The sequence below is a fragment of the Vipera berus genome (assembly GCF_964194415.1).
Source record: "Vipera berus genome assembly, chromosome: 1".
Taxonomy (NCBI): Eukaryota; Metazoa; Chordata; class Lepidosauria; order Squamata; family Viperidae; genus Vipera; species Vipera berus.
In genome coordinates this window covers 178423747-178450261 of record NC_138202.1, presented here as the reverse complement: position 1 = coordinate 178450261, position 26515 = coordinate 178423747, and the positions used below count along the sequence as shown (strand labels likewise).

The 26515-nt window shown below is 40.9% G+C and overlaps 1 protein-coding gene across 2 annotated transcripts in view; it reads right to left on the bottom strand.

Moving 5' to 3' along the window:
* Positions 1 to 26515, bottom strand: part of NRP2 (neuropilin 2) — a gene marked incomplete at its 3' end in the record, with an annotated part of 202589 nt that overhangs the window by 147944 nt on the left and 28130 nt on the right. For both annotated transcript variants that reach the window (XM_081333416.1, XM_081333417.1), the window contains exon 2: positions 5679 to 5856. In XM_081333416.1, coding sequence (XP_081189542.1) covers positions 5679 to 5856 — 178 coding nt within the window. The remainder of the gene's footprint in view (positions 1 to 5678; positions 5857 to 26515) is intronic.

Here is a 26515-nt window from a genome sequence, read left to right as displayed (position 1 = left end):
AAAAAAAAATACACCATGGCCTCATTGATTATTATAGAAACAAAGAATTCTGGGTTATCACAGACTCCTAAAGTCCACATCTCTGACAGATGACTATCCTGTCTCTGTTTGAAGACCTCTAGGAAGGAGAATTCATTCTTTAATGTGGCAGGCTGGTCCACTTCTACACATCTTGTAGACATGTAGCTTAAATCAGCTTCTTTTTTCTTTGTTTTAACCCACTGGTTGTGTGTGGGCCAGCAGAGTATGATTCCATTCCTTTTTCTCCATGAACATCTTACAGACCACTACCATACGTTATGGCTTTATTCATCTTTTCTGTAAGTTAAAGGTATCCAGATCCATTAACAGACCCTTTCAACAGTGGGTTCCCAGACCTTTCATCATCTTGGTAAATCTCCCTTCCCCAGAATCCTGGATCAAGACCCAGCACTGAAATGCTTTTTAGTGAACCTTTCTTTTTTGCCTGAAGTCTGTCTAGTTCTCATGAAACCCTAAGGTTCTCTGGACAACACTTTGATAAACTCTAGAGAATAAAGGATTGCTTTGATTAAAAGCTATGATATAAACTGAGGAGCCTGGAGATTTGGAGCTCTCCCACAATTTTTCTCAAATTCTATTCATGTGATCAAAAGAAGAAAATATTCAGAAACAGACATATGAACCATTTAAACTAACTTAATTAGAATTAAATTAAAACAGTTTTACTTCTGTTCTGACTACTTGCTTTTTCATGTTTTTCATTTACATACTTTGAGAAGTGCAGGTGCTAGAAGGCCATTCCAAGGCAAAGATTAACCAAGAACTAGAAAGAGCAGTACAGCCCTATTTTGCATTGATCATCTATCCATGGCATCACTGGGGGCGTAATGACGTTTCAATGCATGAAGGCAAAGGGAAAGAAATAGCAGGCACTTTCAGGAAAAGTGCCTAAAAATATGTTTTAAAAATTAATTGAAATCATGGAGGGCTTTTAAAAGGCCTAATCACAACAAATTTGTGATTATTTATTTGTGAAAGGTTAAGTTGACTATGTTGGGACATTATACAAATTACACAGAATTATATGACAGTCCTAATGCAGGACATCCTATTATTAATGTATAAGCAAAATTTCAACCAACTATATGATAAAATAGCAGCTGCTGTTAAGCAGTAAGAATGTTGTTTAAATTATTCTGCACAAGTGAGTGTTGTACTTTCCAAGATCAGAATTTATCACTGCAAGCCTGCTTAGAAGTAGAGAGGCTCTATAAAGTTTGGTGTGGATTTAATCCTCCCAATAACTGGATTAAAGAGCCTTAGTGAAAATCTGGCCACTGATAAATTATACACTCCTACTGTACCTTTTGTTATCACACTTGCTTCAATTCTCTTATAAAGTTTATTTTGAAAGACTGTTTAAGAAGTTCTCAAATAACAATAAAAATGTCATTTTCCAAAATATTTATCTACTATTTCATGCACTCAGAGCTGCTTCTTTTTTCTTCTCCTTTGCATGCTGATTAGCATTTAGGTTGTGTGTTTCCTTTCTCCAATGCTGGACTACGCCTCTCCCATGATTAATTATTTTAAAATGGCTAATGGGTTATTGCCTTGGCAGCAATGTGTCTTCCTGTCTCCGTCTCTCTCACACATATACAGACATTATGAGAAGAAGTGACATTGCAAGAATAATAAATTGGAGGATTGCCTCCCAGGATAAAAAGTTATTGATATAAAATAGATATGTGATTCTCCCCATGAATACAATGCTGCAAATTCTTTTATTCTAAGCATTTTAGCCAACTCTCCTGTAGGACAAGCATATATTTTCCTTTAAATATGGAACAAGGCATCTGGCTGATTCTAACTCAACTGCTATTACAGTTCCTGGATTCCCACGGAATGCTTTATTTTGAACCCTAAATTTTATATTAAACTTTAATTTTTCTAAGGGAGAACCCAGACAGTGAGTTAGCAGTTAGCAGAAATGAAAGCAGAAGAAAGACCTGTTCCTTTAGCTCTCCAACCTCTTCTCTATTCAGCTGAAGGGTTGAATGGAAGGAACAGTCATATTAATTTGACCAGGACCAAACCTCTCCGTGTGATACTAATCTGCTGGATTAGGAGTCACACAGGGAGGTTTCCTGTTATTCAAGCCAATGGAAATGCAACCCCCCTTCAAAGTTGCCCTTACTATTTTGATGTTTCATACATTCAGCTTAGAATACAAGGCGGCCATAATTTGGGACCAGCCAATAAACCAGAAGATGTAGTTGCAGATAAAAATGAGTTTTTTTGTTCAACTGGACTGTCACTTGGTGAGATAAATAAATTAGCAAGGTAGTCATAAACCATTACTCTTATCTCCAGAAGCCTCTAGCTCAGAACTGCCACATAGAGTTGCTCCCATTCTATACTGCACAATTGGCCTTCACATAGTTGATGATTTGCAAAAGAATCAGTGACACTTCCCTTTCTGGGCAAAGTAATAGTAATTAACTGGTTCACCAGGAGACAGGAGGGCACTTGGGGGGGGGATCAGCAAACAGACATAATGACCTTATCCCCAAGGAGGGTGAATACAGCAGCATGCATACACCTCCATTTCTTCCAACTTAAAAAAAAATCTTGAAGAAGTAACACTATTTTCTAATTCACGAGAAGCTGCAATATGGGATAGTGGTGGCTCCACTCCACTCTACCAAAATACAGCTAACCAGGTAGACAGCAAAAACAGAAAACAGTTCTAAATCTTTGCAGCTTAGCTTGAAAGCTATACTTAGAACAAACCATGATAAAGTCTGAACTAAGCTTGTTATTTCCTTCATTCAGTGATCCCTAGCTGTTTTCAGTTAAGATGATGGCAGATGCCCTTGTAAGTCGCTCCAAGTTCTAGAGAAAGCAAGGACTATAAAATTATCAATATTAAAAAATATTAAAAGATATGGTGAGGTCCAACAAAAACAATCTTGGATATCCACCAAGATGATAAAAACAATTTCATTACAAAATGAACTGACCAGTTTAAACTGTACCAACGAGGATATAAACAAGCAATTTCAAGCTATGTCAATTATATGAATTTACACTTTTTTTTCTTAGGGATAAATTTAATTTTTCTCTGTTTTTATTTTTCCAGTTTCTTATTTTAAACGTAAAACTTAACAAAGATTAGGCACATTATATGTGTTTCACAAGAAAAGTCCCTAATCAGAAAGCATTTTGTGCACAGATGAGTGAATTTTCATTAGATATATGAATGTCATAGAATAATTACATTTTAACACAATTAAAATAGTACAGAAGCATCAATTAACTAGGTTTACATTAAAATGTGAACCCAGCATTTATCCCCACCTACAGGGGAAATTATTTATTGTTTAGGAAAAATCAAATGGCTGTATCAACCAACTCATCAACTGCCTCAATTTACCCACCCCTCAGAAATAAGTAGGACTTAAAACCACAGGAAAAGACTGCATGATCAGATCTAGACATTCAAGAAAAGCAAAATATTTTAGACAGCCTTTAGGCCACAGACATTCAAACAGAGCTATAAAACCCAAGGGGCTACCTCATTAATTCATGCTTTTAATGGTGCTCACTGAAGCGGTTAATTATTTCTTACTAGCTGCTAATTGTTTTTCTTGGACATCAAGCTTCCTGGCTTTGCAATTTACCGAGTGCTGTAGAATCTGTCTGATTTCTGAAGGCAGGGAGTATAAACACTTCTCTACTTATCAAGAACATATAGCACACAAATAGCCAAACCTGGGCAACAAGCTGCCGAACGATAGTTCTTTTTGCTAACCAGACGGGAGAGGAAAGATTAGGAAAGCTGCTTTTTTCACCACTGTAAGAGAAGTGGCACTTGCCATCATTATATTTTTTAAAGATTTGTAACTGGCCAATTACTAGAAATCCAATTGTTGCCTTTTTGAATAAACATAAAAAAATGCCATCATCATGCTATGAAAAATAATCCATTTTTCCTTAGTCTTTTTATTATACAAACCCACCTAAGTATCCACCAATGGGAATTGGCTGTACTGGAACAACAGAACCAATTATGCTAAATGCTATCAAACATGTAAATGCAAGACTTGCTCATGACCAAAAACTGCATTACCCAAGCTTCAATTGCTGTGCTTTACTGTCTTATGAATTGGTTGCCAGCACACTGTTATGTCGCAGGTTCTTCGCAGGAAGAAAGAGGCAAGTGAGTTCAGGAAAGCTCACGATTTATTGCTTGCAGAATCTGAACTGAGAATTGGGCTGCAAGTAACAGCAATTTTTTAGCCTAGCCCACAGGTCTGCAACCCGCGGCTCCGGAGCCGCATGCAGCTCTTTCAGCCGTCTCCTACGGCTCCCAGTCCTCTGCCATGTGCAGTCCAAAAAAAAAAAAGTGGGACTAAAAAAGTTCAACCAATCAATTCAAATATGCAGGGTAGGTGCATATCTCGCCTTGGCTGCACTCTTCAGTCAAACCCTGTTCTGCACATGCGCGCATGTACGCACATGCGCACACATTTTTTGCGGCTCCCAGTTTTTCCTTTTGTGAGGGAACCGGTTCCGAGTGGCTCTTTCACTGTTTCAGGTTGCTGACCCCTGGCCTAGCCCCTAGGCGGCAGCCAATAGGTTTAAAGCAACCATTGCTGCCTAGGGACAGCCAATAGCAGCACTGGAGACCTGGAGTCTAGGTTGCTGGAGAGCCGTTACAATTGAATCCAAAACATCAAAACACACCTTGCAATTTTCAAAACTGATCTCTAAATTAGCTTTCCTTGCAGTCTGTTGCTCTCTTTGTTTCCCCTCCCCCCAGCAAAGTGGCAAGCAGTTCCACCGGTCCGCTGAAGAGGAGGAGGAGTGATTTTGATGTTCCCTGCCAGCTTCCCACATTGGGGAAGGTGGCAGGAATTCAGAAGTTGCCCTGCTCCCACTGCTTTTTTGCCCGCCTGGGGTCATTCTGTTTCTCTGTTTAGGTAACAGAATATCTCTTGAAATGGTGACCTAATGGGGCATGGATTGTCTAGTATGATTCTAAATATGTTACTAATAGATTTGCTCCTCCTTTAAAAAAAAAACAAGACTCCTAACCAAACCATGACCCTGATTGTGATTGAACTCTTATTCCTGCATCTTTAAAAAAAGTACCTTTTCCTTTCCTACCTCTGATGAATGACCAAATATAAGGAAACTGAAAATACTGACAATTTAGATCTGTTTAAGCCATTACGAAATGCTCAGTAAGGCAGAAAAAAAGACCTTGAGAGCCATGGCCATGTCAGGCACCAGAATATGATTCCACACATTCCCCATCTCCCTGATTCTGTGCTTTATTGCAATGTTGCAAAGAATAGAAATAGAAATAAGAGCTTTAATGTGTGCTCGGGCATGCAGTATAAGATATACTAATGGCTTATCAGAAATTTTGGCTTAATAGCTACATTCCAAGTGTGATACATTACATGCAACTTTGCAGAATGGCACCATCAATTTCAGCTTCAGAGTTTCAACCTCCCATTCATCTATACTATCTAAATTCCTCCAATCACAGTATCAGTTTTTATAAATATATTACACTAATCATACAGTAGGAGTAAAGAGAGGCCAAGAATCGTGAGGAACAGACAAGATTTCTTTCCTTAAGTCAAAGACAAGGGCAGTAGGAAACAAACAAAAAAACTTCTTACTTGCAATCATGTTTCTCGATTTCAAAGTGAGGGTTGAAGTTGAGAGTGATCTTCTGGTTGGGTTCTGGGGCGTAAATGATCCACTCACAGTTCTGATGGGAAGGGTAGTCTTGTGGATAGCCAGGTGAAGTGATGTAGCCAGCATCTTTGGAATTCAAGCGGCCCCCGCATGGCTGAGCTACAAACAAACAGATAAAAATATCCAAAATCTAAAATAAAGTCAGCAAGTGACACTGGTGATAGTCTTGAAACACTTTCATATATTTTTCTGGTAAATGATTGAATTATGTTGTTGTGGTTTTGTGTTTTCCAATTGTTTTACTATAGTCAACTGATTGTGGATATTTAGACTTACTATGCACAATAACACCAATCTCAAATAGCAATGCATTCACATCTTAGACAGTCCAGGAAAACAGAGCAGCTATAAATGGGTCCTTCTACAACATTTCTTTTTTCTGAACACTTAAAACATAAATCAGATTATCTGGAAATAAATGGGGGTGCCTCCAATTTCTTCCTTTCTTCCATATGGTTAGTCTAGCAGGAATCACAGGGAGATTCCAATTTAATAATCCTGCCTTTGATAAAAAAGGAAAATACGTAATTTGAAACCGGAATGACTATAGTCCAACAGACTATCATACATTCAATATACAATTAAGTGTCATCTTCTTTTCCTTCCTTGTCCCTGGTAATGCCTTTCCTCAGCAATAGGTCCTCTATTTCTGAATTACACAATTCAGTACAATTGGATAAATCTCGCATAATAGCGATCACTATGCTTCAGTGCCTGGGTGTCATTTATCATGAGAAAGTCTTCATAGGATGGTTTTTAGCAGAGAACAGCCAACTGTTCCCCCTCCCTTCATAATTACCATGTCAGATAGGAGTGAGGAAAGGCATTTCAGGGGATATCTGGCAAGATTCAATAAGATCAAAACACCTTGGCTTTTGAATGTGCCCAGAGTTTAAAACCTGTCTTGAAATTCACAATAGTTATTCTTTTTGGGTTTTTTTAAAACAATGGTGTTTATTTTATTTATTACATGTTTGTCCCACCTTTCCTGCCCAGGACATTTTTCAAGGTCTCTTTCAACTATTCTTAATTTAGCTGAAACCAAAAAGAAAATAAAATCTGGCCCAAGATCATACAACATGGGAATTTCACCAAGAAGAAATTCCAACCAGACTTCTCCAGTCCTACTTTAACATTTTAACATAACAATAGCAATCTAATGCAAGTAGACTATAACTATCAAATCTGATTTTAACAGGGGTTTTTTTTCAATTTAGGAGCAGCAGAAGCACCACCGAAGCCCTTTCTGAGGAATAAATCACCTGTAATCTAAAGTAGATGATCTGCCTAAATGTTGACTCTCCAACCTAAAGTGAGGGAGAAGCAATAAAACAATTACTAAGCCATCTTTGGCCTTTCACTAAGCCATCTTTGGCCTTTTACAAGGTAGTTAGATAGCCATAAGATCTCATGAGCACGCCCTTTTACAAGATAGCACCCTAGAAAAATATCCACCCCGCCCAACAGCAATGCCTGGCATTCAAAAATGTCTACGTGTCCCACGTTAGGCCCACACATAAAGTCTCTGGCATAGCAAGGAATAGCTTTCAGATTACATCTTAGCATTTCTTCTTTCCGTTACAACCACAAAACCGCACAGCCACACCCTACTTCGCATCCTTTCTGCATGTCTTTCTTTCCTGGCTTTGCCTTCATCTCCTCCCTGTCTCCTTCAACTTTTCATGGCAGCTTAAGCAATTGGAATTAAAGACTGCAATAATCAGCAGTGGAGGTTTTTGTGGTACTGGCCCACAAATAGCCTGGTAACAATTATATCTTCAGCGAGGAAAACACTTTCAACCCTTAGTTATATAACAATGGACCCAGGAGGGTGATTTAATCTTCAAGAAAACATTTCATCTTACAAATGCCACAAATCTGATTTATTATTTCATTACTGCTTAGGGGGGAAATCTGCATCATACACACAACTAAATGCATACTAAAGAATCTCAACAATGCCATTCCAGTATGGCTGTACAGCACACACCATTTTTATTTTTACTGTGTCCATCAAAAGGGACAAAACTGCACAGCGGTTCATTGCCACTCACAGATGATGTCCCCTCAGGGCAGCCTAAGGGGACTATCCCTCTCTGCATGCCTCAAGCAATTTCCTAGAAGGAACTGGGAAATGATAAAAGCAGGAAAAGTGCAGACACACCCAAGAATTACATGAAATAGCTCTCTCTTTGCATTACAGCTTTGGTTCAGATATGACCACAGTTGGAAACAGATAATAAAACAAATACTTTTGAGCAGTGTGATTGCACGTGTATTGTTTCTAGCAGCTGCCCCTACACATATTTGGAAATATCCAATGACAGCAGAACATTTTAATGTGAGAAAATATAGTGAGCAGGACAGCCATGTGCTCCTAAACAATATGTCCTTGCCCCACAATCAGGCTTAGCCAAGCCAAGCAAGCAAGCAGCTTTAGTTTCTCCTTCTTGTGCTGCACCCATTCTAGTCCTCTGCCTATTGTTCTAACCTGCTTTACGGAACAAAATGTTAGCCATCAAGATCCAAAGCGATGTGAGTTCGCTGGACTCAAGTTAATAGCAGCCAACACTTGGCAAGAGGTTTTCTACTGGTGCAGTGCTAACAGTTACTAATTTAACTGGGACATGCATGTACAACCTGAAGAATTCTGCCTGCTTTACCATGCTGCTTCACAGTGCTTTTTTTGTAAAAGAAAAAGGTGCCGGAACTCACACATGTCATACAACCCGCCTTGCCTACCTTACAAGGTTCCATCCAAAACAGGTGCTGGAACTCCGTTCTGAGCATTCTGTGACAAAAAAAGCCCTGCTGCTTCATGTTGGGAGTGGGACTCTAGGGGTATCCAGCCTAAATAGCATGGAGAGGGGCACACAAACAGTATTAAAAGGAGGTCCTTTGGTGCTGTTGAAAACCTTGAGGCAAACAGGAGGCCTTTCATAATAAAGAGGGCTCCTGAACACAGGCTCTGTCCCCTGCCTCCCCCTTCTTCTAGCCTCTGGGGATGCTTTTATTCTACAGACACATGAAACAGAGGAGTAAGAAAACTCTTTAAATCAAGGAACACCAAAAAGATACTGGTGTATTCCCCACACTCCACCCTGTGAATGTAATCCAGTGAAAATAATACTCTTGCTTATACAAACTTCTGATTACTGAAATGCACTGGATGACCTCATGGTCCTTCAGATAAATTGGGGAAGAAAAAGACAGGGGAAATGTTGCCTCAGCTGCATAGATACATAAGCAAAAGGCTGAAATTAGAAACTACTACAAACACTACATAAAATTATACAGTGCCTGTAGTTTTCCATTCTGGAAAATTGTGAATGTTTAGAATTTCAGGACACCACAGGAAAGAGAACAGAATGAAGTAAGTTAAATAGGCTTCAGAGATTTTACTTCTGTCAGTCATGCTTGAATGTCACCATCTGCATGAAACAGCATGGCCTTGTGAATTATATATTACTTTTCAGCAGCTACCTCTGGGTAGAAGGACAGGGGCCTTCTTCCCAAGAGGTATGCATTTCCCTCTATCTCCCACTCTGGTTGAATGATTACCACTGAAGGTCCAAACACAGGAGGCCAAGCAAAGAACTTGCTCACCACAAACTGTTTGTGTGCTTGCCCTTTTCAGTTTGTTGTGTTTCTGAATCTAGTTAAGAGTTCAGACATGATACCTGAATCGCCTAAGAAAATCGGGCCACAGTCTGTAATGGGTATGCGTAATCCTACCTATGGTGCCAATACACAGGAGGAGCCTGGTGCTCTCCAGCAGGGATTAACAATATCACCATTTCTACCATGCTGGTTGTATTAGCAGAGATAATGAGCTTCTCACAAATAATCCCATTTCTGCCCAAGAGCTACCGAATCTTCCCAGGGTTCCAAATAAGCAAACTGTATTTTCTGTTACCACTCTGCACCGTCCAATGAGTACAACAAGGAGGTCACTTTTTTGCAAAAGGTGGGAAGCATCCTGGCTTTCCTTCATCAATTCCCTCCAGTTTAGCTCCTCCAACCCTGGGGACGGCACCCAGAGCACAGAGACTTATTGAGAGAAAGCAGAGGTAAAGACCAAACCACTCCACTTGATCTCATTAAAAAAAAAACCTCCTCACATAGCCATGAAAAACTATTCTCTGCAAGTATGGTTTTCCCCTTCCCAAGAAGGATAGGACTATCTGCTTTGTCCAAAACCAGCAAAGAGGACTGGTGACAACAGGAAACGATTTCTCCACAGGTTATCTCTGTCTCCTAAACAAGCAACTTGCCACCTCCTGTTCCACAAACAACTATTTTCCTCTTTCACAATATCCCTCTCAGTGTGCTGGAGGAGACTCACACAAGTTAAATTTCTGGTATTATCTGAGCTAAGAAAAAAATTATAATGTTTGACAAAACCTTTTAATCATGGGTCATGACCCAGAACCAAAATTCTCAAAATTTGTCATCTAGGCCTTTTTTTACACTCTTAGATAGCAGGTCTTCTGTAAAGACAATAGTCTTGCTTACTAATCCCTGGCAGATTCTTTTAAAGTCCTGTAGAACCATAGAATGTATTTTATCAGAACCAATGCTATGCTCAGCTAGCAGTTAGCTACGTAGCAGTGCAGGTTTTAAGTTTTAATTTGCTAAGTAATCCCGCTTTGTAGTCTGAACTTTTTCACCTTTCCATAGGTTGCATCCAGATCCTAGCTGTGAACAGAATCTTCTAGTGTAGGAATCTACTTTTTTACTTTTTATATTTCATTTTCTTGAAAATCTTCCTTTCGTAGTATTTTTTAAAACTTATTTAAAAATTCATATCAGAGAATACAAGTTCAACAAAAGCACACCATACATGTATTTCAAAATGTAATTGTTCCTATTTTCTAATTTTGCATACAATTATTTTGTGAGATTACTTTTCTAGTGAACGTTCATTGTATTTATATTATTATTATTATTATTATTATTATTATTATTATTATTATTATTATTATTATTATTATTATTATGTAGAAATACTTTATAGAGAAACCTACAATATTTTTCAAGCAAAGCCTTTGTTAACAAATTGGCAGAACATTCTTGACTTGTGTGTTTGCATGCACATGCACACATACGCCCACATATGTGAACTGCTTTGTTCTGAAACATGCTTATTGTTTCAATACGTTTCCTTCTACAAACCTCATCCAAATAATTCTATGTGACTTTCCACTTTTGGAAGAAAAAAAAAACAGTATCCAGAAAAAAAAATCACAAAAAACCATTTAAGAGGTAAGGATATCTAAAAACATCTGGTTTTGCTCCATGGAGATAATTTTATCAACACAAAAACATTTATATAAAACCACAGCTTATTTTAAAATTTCTTCTCTTTTCTTGGAATCCAGGCACATATATGCATGCCATATAGATTTTATGCATACAAACTACAGTTATTTTTCAGTTAACCTGATAGATGCACATGTGTACAGAATTTATTCTGCCTGTCCTCTGCACACTTTTACACCCTCCTCATAAAAACAGCCATGCATCATTTGCACAAGTTCAAACTCTTCCAACAAAAGCATTCAAGGGACACATTTTATTTTGCCTGGAACGCAGACAAAGTCAGCAAAGAAAACTTTTATGACTTCCATATCTCATCAACCCTTCACATTCAAGCACATGAATTGCATTCAAGATTCCCACATGCTGTTAAACAATTTTTAAAAATGGAAAAGTAACAGAAATTCATGTGCAGTTTTATAGTTCCCTTTGCATGTTAACCTGAAATGTGAAGCCACTTTATTTGACAGAATATGGAAAGAAAATAAACCTAACAGTCATTTTTTAAACTATGTACCTATGTAAAAAAAAAAAGTAAACAGAGGTTGCCAGAAATTAGGAGGAAACTGCATGAAACCTGGATCTTAGAAAACTTTGTCTGATAGTTATATTTACAAACACAATGCACTCTTAAAATAATTTTGTTCGAAAAGCCTTTATCTGGAGTAATCATGCACATTAAAAGCAAAAGTGTTGGGGGAGAGAGGGATAAAACAACGTATCGCATTTATCAAGAAAAAAACCTGAAATATTGCATTTATCAAGGTCTAAATAAGGGACAAAAGAGAAAATGATGGAACAAGGAAGGGCATTCTCAAAAGCAAGCATAATTACCCCACATTCTGCCTATTCACCGTGCTTCATAAACATGTCATCTGTTCATGAAGGGGGAAATCTGCATATTTTCCAGGCAACTTATACATGCACAACTGGAGAATACAAGTATCTGAACAACATTTTGTATGTTTTCTAATCAATATGCATATTCCCAAGCAGATGTTGGGGTGTATAGGTAAAACACATTTGTATAAACTCTGGTCAATATGCATAAACTCCAATGAACCTTCAGACAAACAAAAAACATTTTAGATATCATAAAACACAGACACAAAAACACACACATTGAGTAGTTTGTTACCATTCTGAAAGAAATATCTAAAAAAATTCCTCCAGGTATAGCAATCTCCAAAGTTATAACACTATTGTTACAACACTAAGTTTTTAGAATTACATAAGCAAACTCTAGTTCATATTAACATCACAGGAGATCTTGCACATCCTTAGTATATTCCTTAATTAAACATATTAGCTGGGGCCAGGGTGGGGGGGGAAAGAGAGAACAGACCCATACTGGTGAAAATATGCTACTAATGTACGTAAGCAAAATATTTCTGCACAGAATCTATTATTAAATATTCAAACAGAATTTTCTCCTGGGTCTTGCAGTTTTACTTTAAATAGTAATTGGAGATGTAAAGTGACTCGATTAAAGTGGAATTGTTATTATTGCAAAGGAAGGCAGACTGTACAAAAAACCAAGTGGGATTTAAGGTTCAATGCGTCTAACACTGTTGCCATTGAAGACTGACGGTGGGTAATGCTGGAGCTGAAAACCACAGGTGCTTCCTTGCTCAGCCTCGTAAAATTGCACAGATCACCCACAGATCACCAAAGGAGCAGAGTGTGCCTCTCACCAGGTCTCCCTCTCTTTCTAGAAATTATCTGAGGAGCTCCTGGTACTTCAACAATAAACTCAACATTGGGTTGCAAAAAAGGGAAAAGCCAGACAGCTATCTTCCTAAGCTGCCAGAGCTCCAATCCTTTAAGCTGAATGCCTTATTTACCTTTTTTTCCAAATGCCTTGCTCACTCAGGTTCACACTCAGCTCCTGCTTTTTTCTTTGAAGAAAAAAGATTTTCTGCTCATCACAATTCAGTCAAGAGGGAAGATTTCCCGAAGGCAGCTTTCCACCTCAGCGCACGTGTCCATTTATAGTATACTAAGGACTCTGTTCGGTGAAAGTTGAGCACCTTTTGAAAAAGTGCTGAACAATCTCAATCCTCAGTGAAGCTGAAAAATAATCAGCACCATCCCATTAAGGCGCTCTTCCACTCCCTCTCCATGAATCATAAATGTCTTTAGCAAAGCCCCGAAGCCATGCATGCATAAAAGTGTGCTCCAGGTAGGATTCCTCTGATCCATCTGAAACCTGCAAGGTTCTAAGCATTCTTCTGCCAAGCACAGAGGCGTCCACCTGCCCGTCACACGTCTTAACAAACAGACATCAGACCACAATCGGTGGCATATCTAGATAGTATGTATAGGCAGAAATCCATTGCAACAATCAATGAAAGTGCACTGAAGCCATGGTTGGTTAAATATTCTGGGTATATATTTATTCCATATTTTTAGATTAATAATAGCCACTCTAGAGGGTTACACAAAGCCTAACATAGAAACAAACTGTATTCTACAAAAACACATACTGTATCACAATGATTATGTTTAAGATGCTGCATTGAGTCACGTAAGAAGCTTCTTTGCTGAAGCTACCCTGTTCTGCTGTTTTTGAGGCCCATGGTGGGGAAAAAAGCAAAATATGAATGTATCAAATAAACAAAGATGAATTTTGAAAGAGGTTGATTTCAATAACCAGCATTTGTTCATACTACAGAAACCTCATGGTGATTGAATCTCACCCTGATTCTGACTACAACATAATCAAACATTTATCTTGTTTCTAAGGAAGCTCGCACTATGACATGATTTGGGAACTGAGGGTCTATGCTTCTACACTGTCCTTTAGATGTATCAGAGCCAGAAATAGTCTAAAGATCAGAAGACAAAATCCCAGTAAAGAATTGTAGCCTAGAGGCACGAACAAGGATTGAATAATGTAAATTTGACACCTTCTGATTTAACAACAGTGCTTATGAAAGTAATCTATCAAAGAATGACATCTAAGACAGAATCCACTCATTAGGTAGAAAAAAATGACCTTTCAGCTTGATGGCAAAGGTTATTTGTAAGAGATGCATCTTGCTGGTTTAATTTATATGCAGAGTAGATTATAAGAGATTCCAAATCCAATCAACAATAACACCACAAACATTTGTAAACGTGCTACATCTGTAGGCCATGGGCTTTTTGCACGCACATCACAATGCAAATAAATACATCTAAGAATTTTTCATTACCAACTGGAAATCCTACCCACATTGCTAATAAAGCATTCAGTATTCCCCCAGACAGATGTTTAACTAAATTTCATGCTAGAGATGTAGTCACGCTCATGATAGAAGGTTTTCTTTCTCTGCAATCTGAACTAAGATTCTGTTTTTATTCAAAATGACTTCCCCTTGTCATGAGACCACCTCATAAATGCCACATCTGGGCTTAAGCAAAGGAGAAGAACAATCCATCAGCCCAAGAATGTGGTCATTTGACCACTTCCTAAGGCCAAGAGGGTTGGGTTATAATATATCCACTTTATACTGCAAGACAGCCGTGAGTAATGAACTCCTGAAATCTCAGCATATGGCTCTATTTTTCCTGTGAACATTCATGAGAAAGAAACAAGATTCAATCTCTCTTTCTTAAACAAAGATAAAAAGGAGGACCATTTTAAAACATTCACATTCTTATGTATTTCAGGTCTCAATCTTGCAAAGATTTGATGGATGTTTTCCTCCACTGTGTTTGGAAGGATTAATTTATAACACAGATGTCCTAACCTTCCTCCAAGTACTTAAGAGTGGTAGAAATGCTATCTTCTCTCCACCTTATCATCATCACCTTTTGTTTTGTCATAACAACTCAGTAAAGCAAGCTAAGCAAAAAGACTGGTCATCATCACCTGTGACCTTCATAGACAATGTGAACAATATGAACCATTTGCACAATTTGAATTTGTATGCTACAGCTGTTACAGGAGACAAGACATTCTCTCCACATGGAGAGAAGTAAGCAGTGGGGTACCACAAGGCTCCATCCTAGGCCCAGTACTCTTCAACATATTCATCAAGGACTTAGATGAGGGAATTGAAGGAGATCTCATCAAATTTGCAGATGACACCAAACTGACAGGAGTAGCCATCCCCCCCCTAAAACAAACTCAGGATCCAAAAAGATCTTGACAAACTTGAACAATTGGCGCTTATCCAATAAAATGAGTTTCAATGTGGAGAAAAGCAAAGTCTTACACTTAGGCAGGAAAAATCAAAGGTACAAGTACAGATTGGGCAAGACCTGGCCTAAAAACAGCAACTGTTTGAGGGACCTTGGAGTCCTAGTGGATGATCACTTGACTATGAGCCAGCAGTATGCAGCAGCAGCCAAAAAAGCTAATATAATCCTGGGTTGTATAAACAGAGGCATAAAATCAAGATCACATGAAATATTAGTACCACTTTATAAAACCCTAGTTAAGACCACACCTGGAATACTGCAGCCAATTTTGGTCACCATATCACAAGAAAGATGTTGAGAGTTTGGAAAAAATTCAGAGAAGAGCAACTAAGATGATCAAAGGCCTGGAGACTAAAACATATGAAGAATGGCTGCAGGACTTGGGTTTGGCTAGTCTAAAGAAAAGAAGAAATAGGAGAGACATGATAGCAGTATTCCAGTATCTGAGGGGCTGCCACAAGGAAGAGGGGGTCACTTTGTTCACCAGAGCACCAGAGGGAAGGATGAGAAACAATGGTTGGAAACTGACCAAAGAGACAAGCAACCTGGAATTAAGGAGAAACTTCCTAACAGTGAGGACAATCAACCAGTGGAACAGCTTGCCTCCAGAAATCGTGGGCGCTCCATCACTGGAGATTTTTAAGAAGAGACTAGACAATCACCTGTCTGAGATGGTATAGGTTCTCCTGCTTGACCAGGGGGCTGGACTAGAAGACCTCCAAGGTTCCTTCCAGCTCTATTCTATTCTACTCTACTCTACTCTACTCTACTCTACTCTACTCTACTCTACTCTACTCTACTCTACTCTATTCTATTCTAGCAGTTCTTGCCCTGATACACAAGTATCTTGGGGGAAAAAAATCAATAGGCAAATATGGTTTTAAGAGCACAATTGCATGTCTTTCTTTCAGTCCTAGTATCTTTAAGAAATAAAATGATAGAACTCTTCAATCAATCAGACTTGCACATAAGTACATATGTACACAACTGCTTCACCCGCAAGCTTGCAACTTGGAAACTGCAGTTTCTTGTTTGTTCATGGTTTACCACATCATTAGAAGATCTTGCCCAAAGTTTTCCAGCAGTAATAACCTTAAAAGTATTTTATAGCTTATTTGGGGCTGCCTACAGGGACTTTCAGACAAAGGTCCATTGTGTGCATAACACAGTAAGCCATAAAAATGCTCTGGCAATTTTCTCCTATAGCAAAAACTCTTCATTTTATTTTCAGGATTACATCTGCATGGTTATGCATAGAAGCCTTCCTCTGTCAGCCTGCTTAGAACAGGGGTGTCAAATTAGATTTCATTGAGGGCTGCATCAGCATTGTAGTTGCCCTCAGGGGGGTCAGGTGGGCATGGTGACTGTGGCTAAGCGGTCACAGCTGACTGGATGGGTGTGACTGGGGTAGGCATAGCCAGCTCAACGTCGCTCAATTTGGGGGGGGGACCTGGGGGGAGCAGGGTGGGCTGGGGAAGATCCAGGGGTCTCCGTGGAGGAGTTGGGTTCAAGGTGGGTGCCAAAGCCTGATCCACCGGAGGAGCCTCGCCAACCCTCTTGGGCCGCGTGTCATGGTTCCGACCAATGAAGCTCTTCAAAGAACTTCAAGGCATTGTTTACCTTAAAGAATCTTTATTTGAGTAGCATAGCATTGGCATTAATATAGTCGAAGCCAAAAACTGAATTCCCATCCCCTGAGCACATAGTATCAAAGCACAATTCCCTCCTCCAGTTAACAGTCATAAATCACATTCCCCAATTAGTTTAAAGAGCGGGCTTCCCCTCCAGCTCTCCAGTCCAGCTCTCCAGTCCGCCAGTTCTTTATCATCTCTTATTTCAATAACCTTGGTTCTCACACTAGGTTCAGTGTTATGTCTAGCTAGACTCTCATGTACATTCCCTCCCCCCCCCTCAGCATCATCTAACTCTAAAAGCAAAAGGAAGAAAATGGCTGCATCTCCATCTGTTGTCAATGCAAAAACATCTGATGTTAGCAGCGTTGACAGTGTGGGCACCTCCGGATGGCAGCACAGACTGCTAGGGCCTTGGGCTGCGGGCACCTGGCCCAGCCCTTGAGCTCCCAGGGGATCACCCAGCTGGGCGGGGGTGGGCCGGGGCCAGGGCAGTGGGGGACAGTCCATTGTTGTCTCCAGGACAGCCCCGCAGGCTAAATCTGGGCCCTTCATGGGCAGGATCCGACCTGTGGGCCTTATGTTTGACATGTCTGGCTTAGAACATATTATTCAAACAAGCATGAATGAATGTATGGCTTGAAGGGGTGGCTTCAAGTTAGTTTTTGACTCTTGGCAACTACATGGACCAACCACTTGGACTAATCCCTGCCATTTTCTTGGCAAGGGTTTTGGAAATAGTTTGCCATGGCCTGCTTCTGAGGACTGAGAGAGATGAACTGGCCCAAGGTCACCCAGCTGGCTTCATGCCTAAGGTGGAACTAGAACTTTCTTAGATTTTAATTTTGGCTACAGACTCTTCAAGCAGAATATCTAGAAATAAAGGGAGTACAGAAATTTCTTCTCAGCAAGATCAGCACTGATATAGATGTTAGACTCAAAATTCTATGCAAATTTATTTAATGAAGAGGTCGCAGCGATTATTTGTAGTATTTAATTAATGAGCCATTTGGGAAGATGGCATTCAAAGTGATGAAGTGATACCTCAGCTAAACATTTCTTCTGTACAGATAACTTGGAATTTGGAGGTTTTCTCTTCCAAAGCCCTATATTAGAAATCACACATGTACCTGATGCAGTTTGTCTTTTCACTGCCAGTGAGGAAGACAATGGAGAGAAGCCATTTACAGAGGGCCTAAGGGTAGCCCACAATTTATCTTTTAATATTCACATTTTCCTTTTTAAAAAACACAGCTGATGAGATTTTACATCCTGCTTAGCCATAATACCACCTACGCTTAATATCATTATCTGTCATCTTAGATCATAAACAAATGTAATTCCAATAGAGCGGATGATTTAACTTTGTTAATTGATATTTATGTCCATTATTGTCTGTGTATTCCTGCAAATGCAGTTCCGGGGCCCTTGATGGTAGTTCTGGAATTACAGTTCCTAGTATTATCATCAATCATTGAGTCTCCCTCATACACCGCCACTCTGGTGCCTTCCATGATGCCATCGTCTCTTAGAAGAATCCATGTGGGGCTGCCCCGTGCAAACTCTGCTCTATCCAGGCTATGTGGAAAGGTAGTGTCATATTAAAAGGTTGCAGTAAAAATGGATAGCTTCAAGGTGAAAAATATTTTTTATAGGGTTTCCAAAAGATTTTACTGAAACAGTACCAGATTTAGTAGCAACATGTTAATCATTATTTCTTCCTTCCATGTGGAGATATGCTCCTCGGTGACCAGCATTATGGCTATTCATTATCAGTAATATCCCTAAACTTGAGGTTGCAACAATAAGCCCCATTAAACAATATCTAACAATATTTAGACTAATTTCTGAGAAAATATGCATACTATAGTAATATACATACAAATTAAATTTGCATTCAGAACACAGTTTTGTTTGCATTTCAAATGTTGCATTTTTTTACTCATGTTGTTCTGAAAAACATATGTAAGCCAGCACATGTGGAAGAATTCAATGCTCTAAAGAGAATATGGTGAGAAATATTGCTATAAAACTGCTACATGCTTTTAAAACGCAGGTGTGCATTCTGCAATATTAAGCAAAATGCTTCTGTAAAAAATGGAGTGGACACTTCAACTGGATGATAAGGGACACTCCCCATACTTTATGATATCAGACAATTAAATACTAATAGCACTTTTTACAGTTCATAGAGTGACTTATAGCAAGGACTTGGGTTTCTGGAATTTCTCACTGAAAAGAAGGTCATATCAATGTTTGCTTGTTTTTCCTGGCCACAATCATAACATTTGGACAAGTAATGTCAACAATGGGGGTCAACAATGTATCTTTAATGTAAGAAAAGTGTGAATTCTCCCAAATCATCTCTTTTGTTCAGCTTGTAACATAGGAAATTGAGACATATGTTTTAGGTTTGTACCTAATCAGGATTTGCAAGAATAAGACAAAGGCTGTGTTGTGCACCAGGATAAAGTGAACTATATTGTATTCATGTCTGATCTGACAAAAGATATTTACATTTTCTTTCAGAATCTGGAATTCTGTGCTTGCAACGAATTTCATAAATCTGAGAAATGTATGCAAATATAGCTTCTTTCCATTCATTTTCTCTCATCTGTGGAAATAGGTCACTGGCCTTTTGCTCATCGCTACTCATATATATTGAGGAAGCCCTACCAGTTAGACTGGAATTACACTCTGCATACTTGATTGCTGCCTAAAGCAGTGACTGTTTCCTTCCACATCTATTGTCTGTAACATTTAATAATGTAAAATATGAGGTAGGGTGTCATCCTTTTAGAATTTCCCTCAACTACAGAGGCTTATGGGGGCAGAAAACCTCAGTCACAATAAGGCACTATCCCATCACACAGGAACAGAAGACAAAAAAGAAAGAGTGCCAGATTTTACATTATGTTGCATCTCTGACTTAATAGGCCAATCACATTTTACATACTGATATGTCCGCATATTTAGAAAATACTGTAAAGTCTGAATCAGCTCCATATGAAAAGCAATAAAGTAGAGATGGGCAAAGTTCTTTGAAGGGGCTATATTTCATCTTTTTAAATTTTTATTTGAAGAAATTGTATGTGATTGCTGGTATCATTATGCCACTGGAGTAGGAAGGGTATTTTGAGTTTGAGAAGTTTTAAGGAGTGAAAAAGTGGTTCTTAAATCTTGCAGACTTGGTACCTGTTTTGGTACCAAACACATAAGCAGACAATCTGAGAAAAGTTTGTTGTTACCTTCTTATGGAATAGTTTGAGCTCTGAAGCAAGGAAGATTATCAACCTTTCAGATTTTGGAAAGTTGTAAAGACCTGCTTTTTCTGGAGATTCTGGAGACATCAATGGAAGCTTTCATTTTACTATAGTGATATATTGTTTCTGTTTTATATTATTGAATCATCCTGTCTGCATTATATTATATACTGTTATGTGGCAGATCACTTAGAGTCCAGATGGACTGAAGGAGCATATACATTTTGTAACTAAAAATATAATTAAAAAATGAGTAACAATGCCAATAAGCATGCAGGACTCAGAAGCTAAATTCAGTACCACAAGTATTAGAGTAGCACATAATAACATAGAATAACAGGAAGAAGAGGAGGAAGAAGAGGAGGAGGTGCTGGAGGAGGAGGAAGAAAAAGGAGGAAGGAGGAGGTGGTGGCTGGAAGGGACCTTGGAGGATTTCTAGTCCAACCTCATGCTCAAGCAGGACACCTATATGATTCCAGACAAATGGTTCTCCAATCACTTCTTGAAAACCTCCACTTTTGGAGCACCCACAAGCTCTGGAAGTAAGCTGTTCCACTGATTAACTGTTCTCATTATCACAAAATTTCTCCTTAGGTCTAGGTTGTATCTTTCTTTAATGATCTTCTACTCATTACTTCTTGCCTTTAGGTGCTTTGGAGAACAGGTTGAGCCCCTCTTCTCTAAGAGAGACCCTCAATCCTCGAAGACTGCTATTGTTTGGTTCTGATAGACGAGGACTCAGAGTAGTTTGCAGTAAACTGGTTTATTGAATACACATAAGTCAACTAGCAACTGTCAAATGTTGCAACCTTTTATAGTGGAACTGTTTGAACTGTAACCAATCAGCAGCGTTTATTTTCCCGCTTCTTGCTCATTGCAGCCAATGATTGCAGCAGAATCTCCCGCTCTAATCCAGCAAATACTGCAGCTGCAATTCCCTTGTTAATAACTATGTACATACACAACACCCCTTACCCCCCGGTTGTTGTTATTTATGAACAAAGTCTTTTAAGTATTTTGGAGGCCTGTGAATCCTAGAAGGGTATCTATTGCCCTGGCAGCTGGGGACACCTTTACCAGATAGTCTGCTTGGCTGATTGTCTGTGTTGGACCTGGACTCTTGGATGCCTGACTCTGATGCTTCCCGATTGCTAATTTGTGAATTTGTGTTTGTTTGTGTTTGAAGATCAGTAGTGGCTGGCCTACTCCTCAAGGGTGTTACCCAATTGAACTGCCTAGCTTGTTGTTGTTGGTTATCAGAGGCTGAGTTATCTTGCAATTCGGCTTCCCCACTACCCGGCGTGTTGTTATCACTGACCCTGAATGTACTGTTCCCCACAAATCTGTTTTGATCCCCTTCTTCTGGTACGCATCCACTGGTTCTCTTTCTTAACTGATCTATGTGTCTCTTGCTGCTCCAATTCCCTTCCCCCTCAATGGTGTACGACAGGGGGCCCAAAATTTCAGTTATCACCCCTGGGACCCATTTATCCCCAGATGCATAGTTTCTGGCCCATATCAAATCCCCCACATTGAATGTTCTATTAGGAATGTCCAATTCAGCACTTGGTGGAAGTCTGTCAGGGTGTAATCTGTCCAATTTGGTGGTTAGTCTTCTACCCCACCTCATTTCAGCTGGGCTTTTGCCGGTGGCGGTACATGGGGTCGTGTGTTGGGTCAGCAAGAACTCAGCCAGTCTTTGATGCCAGTCACCTCGGATGATTCTTTTTAATGCGTCCTTCGTGGTCCTCACGTTACGTTCGGCCAAGCCATTGGAAGATGGGTGGAAGGGCGCTGATGTCTTGTGCTTAATCGAGTTGGCCTTGAGGAAATCCTGGAATTCAACAGATGTGAATTGTGGCCCGTTGTCAGACACAAGTATATCAGGTAACCCATGAGTGGCAAAGAGGCCCCTTAATACCTGTATGGTCTTACCAGAAGTCATGGAACTGACTGGTACTACCTCTAACCATCTGGAGAAACTGTCCACAACCACCAAAAATGTCACCCCTTGGAAAGGTCCAGCGAAATCAATATGAATCCTGGACCACGGATTCCTAGCTAACTCCCATTTATGCGTGCGGATGTGTTGTTGTTCAGGCCTCGAGCGTTGACACTGATGGCAATTGGCAACACATTCCTCAATGTTATTGTCCAGTCCTGGCCACCATAAGTGGCTCCTAGCTAACGCCTTCATGCGTACTACTCCTGGGTGACCCTCGTGTAATTCTATTAGGATAGCAGGCCTATGGATTTCAGGAATAACCACGCGGTTTCCCCACAGTAAACATCCCAAATGAACTGATAGTTCATTTTTCCTTCTGACAAATGGAATGTATTTGGCATCCGGATTGGTATTAGGCCACCCACTTAGAACCCAAGCCAATATCCTCCTTAGAATTGGGTCGGAGTTTGTTGCTACAGCTATATCCTTGGCTGTTAAGGGCCAGTCCGGGATGTCTTGTAGGGACATTATTTGCCCCACAGGGGCAGGGTCATCCTCAGTTATGTTTAAGGGCAACCTGCTCAGAGCGTCCGCGTGCCCCATGTCCTTGCCGGGTCTGTATTGGAGAGAAAACGAATATGCTGAGAGGAAGATGGACCATCTCAGCATTCGGGGTGACATGATTTGGGGAGTCTGTTTATCCGTGGTGAATAGTCCCAACAGGGGTTTGTGGTCAGTTAGTATAGTAAAGTTCCTACCATACAGGTAGTCATGGAACTTTTTAACTCCTGCCACAATTGCCAATGCTTCCCTGTCAATCTGTGCATAATTTCTCTCAGCTTTGGTCAGTGTCCGAGAGTAGTATGCAATTGGTCTTTGTATTCCATGGTTGTCTAAATGGCTGATCACGGCCCCCACACCATAAGGTGAAGCATCACATGCTAGGTAAATGGGTTTATTTTCAATGAAATGGGTTACAGTGGATTGGCTGGAAAGAATGTCTTTTAATGTTTGGAAACTCACCCTATGTTTGTTAAGCCACTGCCATGGGGTTTTTTTATCTAAGAGCCTATGGAGAGGTTCTGCAATGGCAGCTTTGTGAGGCACAAATGTGTGGTAAAAATTTACTAAACCAAGGAAGGCTTGTAATTCTGCCTTGTTTTTTGGTTCTGGTGCCAATTTAATTGCCTTGATTTTATCTGGGGTAGGGTGAATTCCATTCTTGTCTATTTTAAACCCTAGAAATTCAGTGGACTTAACCCCAATGCTACACTTTTCTTTTTTTAGTTTTAGTCCAGCCCTTCTGAACCTTCCCAATACCTGTTCCAGTCGTTCCACTAACATTCCTTCATCTTTTCCAGCTATCAGGACATCATCAAAGTAAGGGCATACACCAGGTATGCCCTTTAAGGTCCTCTCCATCACTTCTTGAAAGATGCCTGGAGCTGCTGCAATACCGAATTGCAGTCTGTGGACCCGGAACGCCCCCTTGTGGGTAACGATCGTCTGTGCTTCTGCAGCCTCTTCAGAAACAGTCAATTGTAAGTACGCATGCGCCAAGTCTAACTTGGCAAACATGGCGCCGTCCTGGATCGTCGCGAGGACCTGCTTCACCGTCGGGACCGGGTAAGCATGTTTTTTCATTCCAATGTTGAGGGTGGCTTTGTAGTCAGCACAGATTCTCACATCCCCATTGGGTTTGAGGGGTGTGACAATCGGCGTTTCCCACAGGCCTCCCTCAACGGGTTCTAGTACCCCTTGGCCTACAAGCCGGTCGAGCTCGGCCTCGATTTTTTCCTTCAGCGCGAAAGGCACCCTTCGGGCCTTAAGCCTGATAGGTTTCACGGCTGGGTCTAGGTTAAATTTAATTGGGGGGCCCTTGTATTTACCAAGAGACCCGTCGAATACGTCTGCAAACTCGTTGCAGACTGATTCGAGGGTCTTATTTTTAATTATTGAATTTATTCCCCCAACCCAAATGCCCAGGGCAGGGAACCAGTTAAGGCCAATTAGACTAGTCCTATGCCCCTCAGTAACTATTAAATCTAAGACCCCCTTAAAATTCTTAAATTGAACTCTAGGACTAATTTTCCCTTTTATTTTTATTGGGCTTTTCTGGAAATCTGTTAATTGGATATTTGTTGGACTAAGTGGAATTTTCCTTCCACTTAATTGTTCAATTCTCTCCAGGGTTCCACTGGAGATTATTGACACTGAAGCACCAGAATCTATCTCCATTCTGCAAGGAACCCCTTGCAGATGGACTATGGTTTTTAATTTTCCATCTGGAAAATTGCTGTTTTTCCCTGTCCTCCTGTGACTGACACCTGCCACCTCCCCTAGGTTAGGAATTCTAGCCCTGAATCTAGGGAACTCTTTGCCACTTAAGTAAGGGGTCACCCTACCTTCGGGCCACACATCCACTTCGTTAAGGCGGTTATCTCGAGCGCGGCTCCTGGAGATGGCCTGGATGTGGCCGGTCTTTCCGCAGGCCCTGCACTTTGCGTTCCGGAATCGGCAAGATGCGCGGGGATGGTTGCCTCCGCAGCTGCCACACCGGTTTTGGCTGTCGTTGTCTCTTGGTCGGGTTGCGGTGTCCTTCCAAGGTCGTTGCGCCCCGGTCGCTGGTCTCTGCGGCGTTGCGGTTTGTTGCCGGCGGTTAGGCTCGGGCCCCTCGGTTCTGGTCAGTCTTGGCGCCATTTTTCCGAATCGCCTTGAGACTTCGGCGATCTCGTCCTCCCACTGCTGATCCACCTCCCCACAGTCCACATAGCCTTCCTGGTTAATTTCTGACGCCGCTGCCATGCTACTGCGGGGGGGGTCGCGATACCCGGTAGACTCATACGTTAGGAGTTCGTCTATCACCTCCTGCAGATCGCCGGTGGGTTTGGCAATTATTCGGTTTTGTAGCTGTTCATCTCGTAAGCCCAGTACGACTCGGTCCCGAATTCTTATCTCTAAGTTATCGTACTTGCACCGTACTGCGGCTTCCCTGACGGCAGCGACAAATTTTTGAATGGATTCACCCGGTCTCTGGTTCCTTTTCTCGAAGATGCGGCGCCAGAACAGCTCCGATCTTCTAGGCGTGAAGTGGACCTTTAATTTGGCTAAAAGGTCGGCGTAAGGCACACTAGAGACTGGTTGCGGTTGACACAGTCTGACAGCGATTCTGTAGACCGGTGTGCCGCAAATCGTTAGTAAAGCTGCCGCCTTTTTCCTGTCGTCAGTGATTCCGTTCACTAACAGGAACCCTTCGACTTGCCCGATGTACTCTTCCCAATCCTCGGGGAAGTTTGGGTCGAATTCCTTCAATGACCCTATTTGCGCCATTCGGAGAATTCTCTTCGCCGCGGCCGCTCGGTTGACTGTGACACGTTTTCAAATTGCCGCCTTCGCGCAACAATCGACGATTCTCTGGTCTTCTGTCTATCCCACCTTCGTCGCCAATTGTTTGGTTCTGATAGACGAGGACTCAGAGTAGTTTGCAGTAAACTGGTTTATTGAATACACATAAGTCAACTAGCAACTGTCAAATGTTGCAACCTTTTATAGTGGAACTGTTTGAACTGTAACCAATCAGCAGCGTTTATTTTCCCGCTTCTTGCTCATTGCAGCCAATGATTGCAGCAGAATCTCCCGCTCTAATCCAGCAAATACTGCAGCTGCAATTCCCTTGTTAATAACTATGTACATACACAACAGCTATCATGTCACCCCTATTTCTTCTCTTCATTAGACTATGCATACCTAGTTTCCTTAACCGTTCATTGTATGGTTTAGCCTTTAGACCAGGGGTCCCCAACCTGTGGGCTGCAGCCCACTACCGGGCCGTGGCCACTTGGTCACCAGGCCACATGAAGGGATGGCCAGGGCACACACACACGCGTGTGTCAAGGTTCCAATAGATGAAATCCAATAAAGAACTTCAAGGCAAGGATTCTTCCTTAAAAAACTAACACACCTCACACTCGTGCTAGCGGTGAGCATCCCGCCGGCGCTAGCACCACCCTGCCCCAGAGCATCCTGCCGGCCCTAGCACCACCCCACCCCCGAAGCGTCCTGCTGGCGCTAGCATCACTCCACCCCTGAGTGTGGCAGTACATGAAACCACGTCCCCTCTGGTCTGCAGAAATAACACACTCCACGGAACCGGTCCCTGGTGCTCAAAAGGTTGGGGACCTCTGCTTTAGACCCCTTGTTGCTCTCCTCTGTATTCTTTCTCGACCATCTTTTTTCTATTGTGATGTGATGTTCCAAGTGTGGCCTCACTAGTCCAGTATAAAGGTCGCTTCTTGTGATCTTGATGCTAACCCCGTTTATGCAATTATATGACTGCCATTTATTTTTTTCTTTTGGCAGCTGCAGCACACTGCTGGCTCATACTCAGTGGTGCTCCACTAGGACACCTAGAT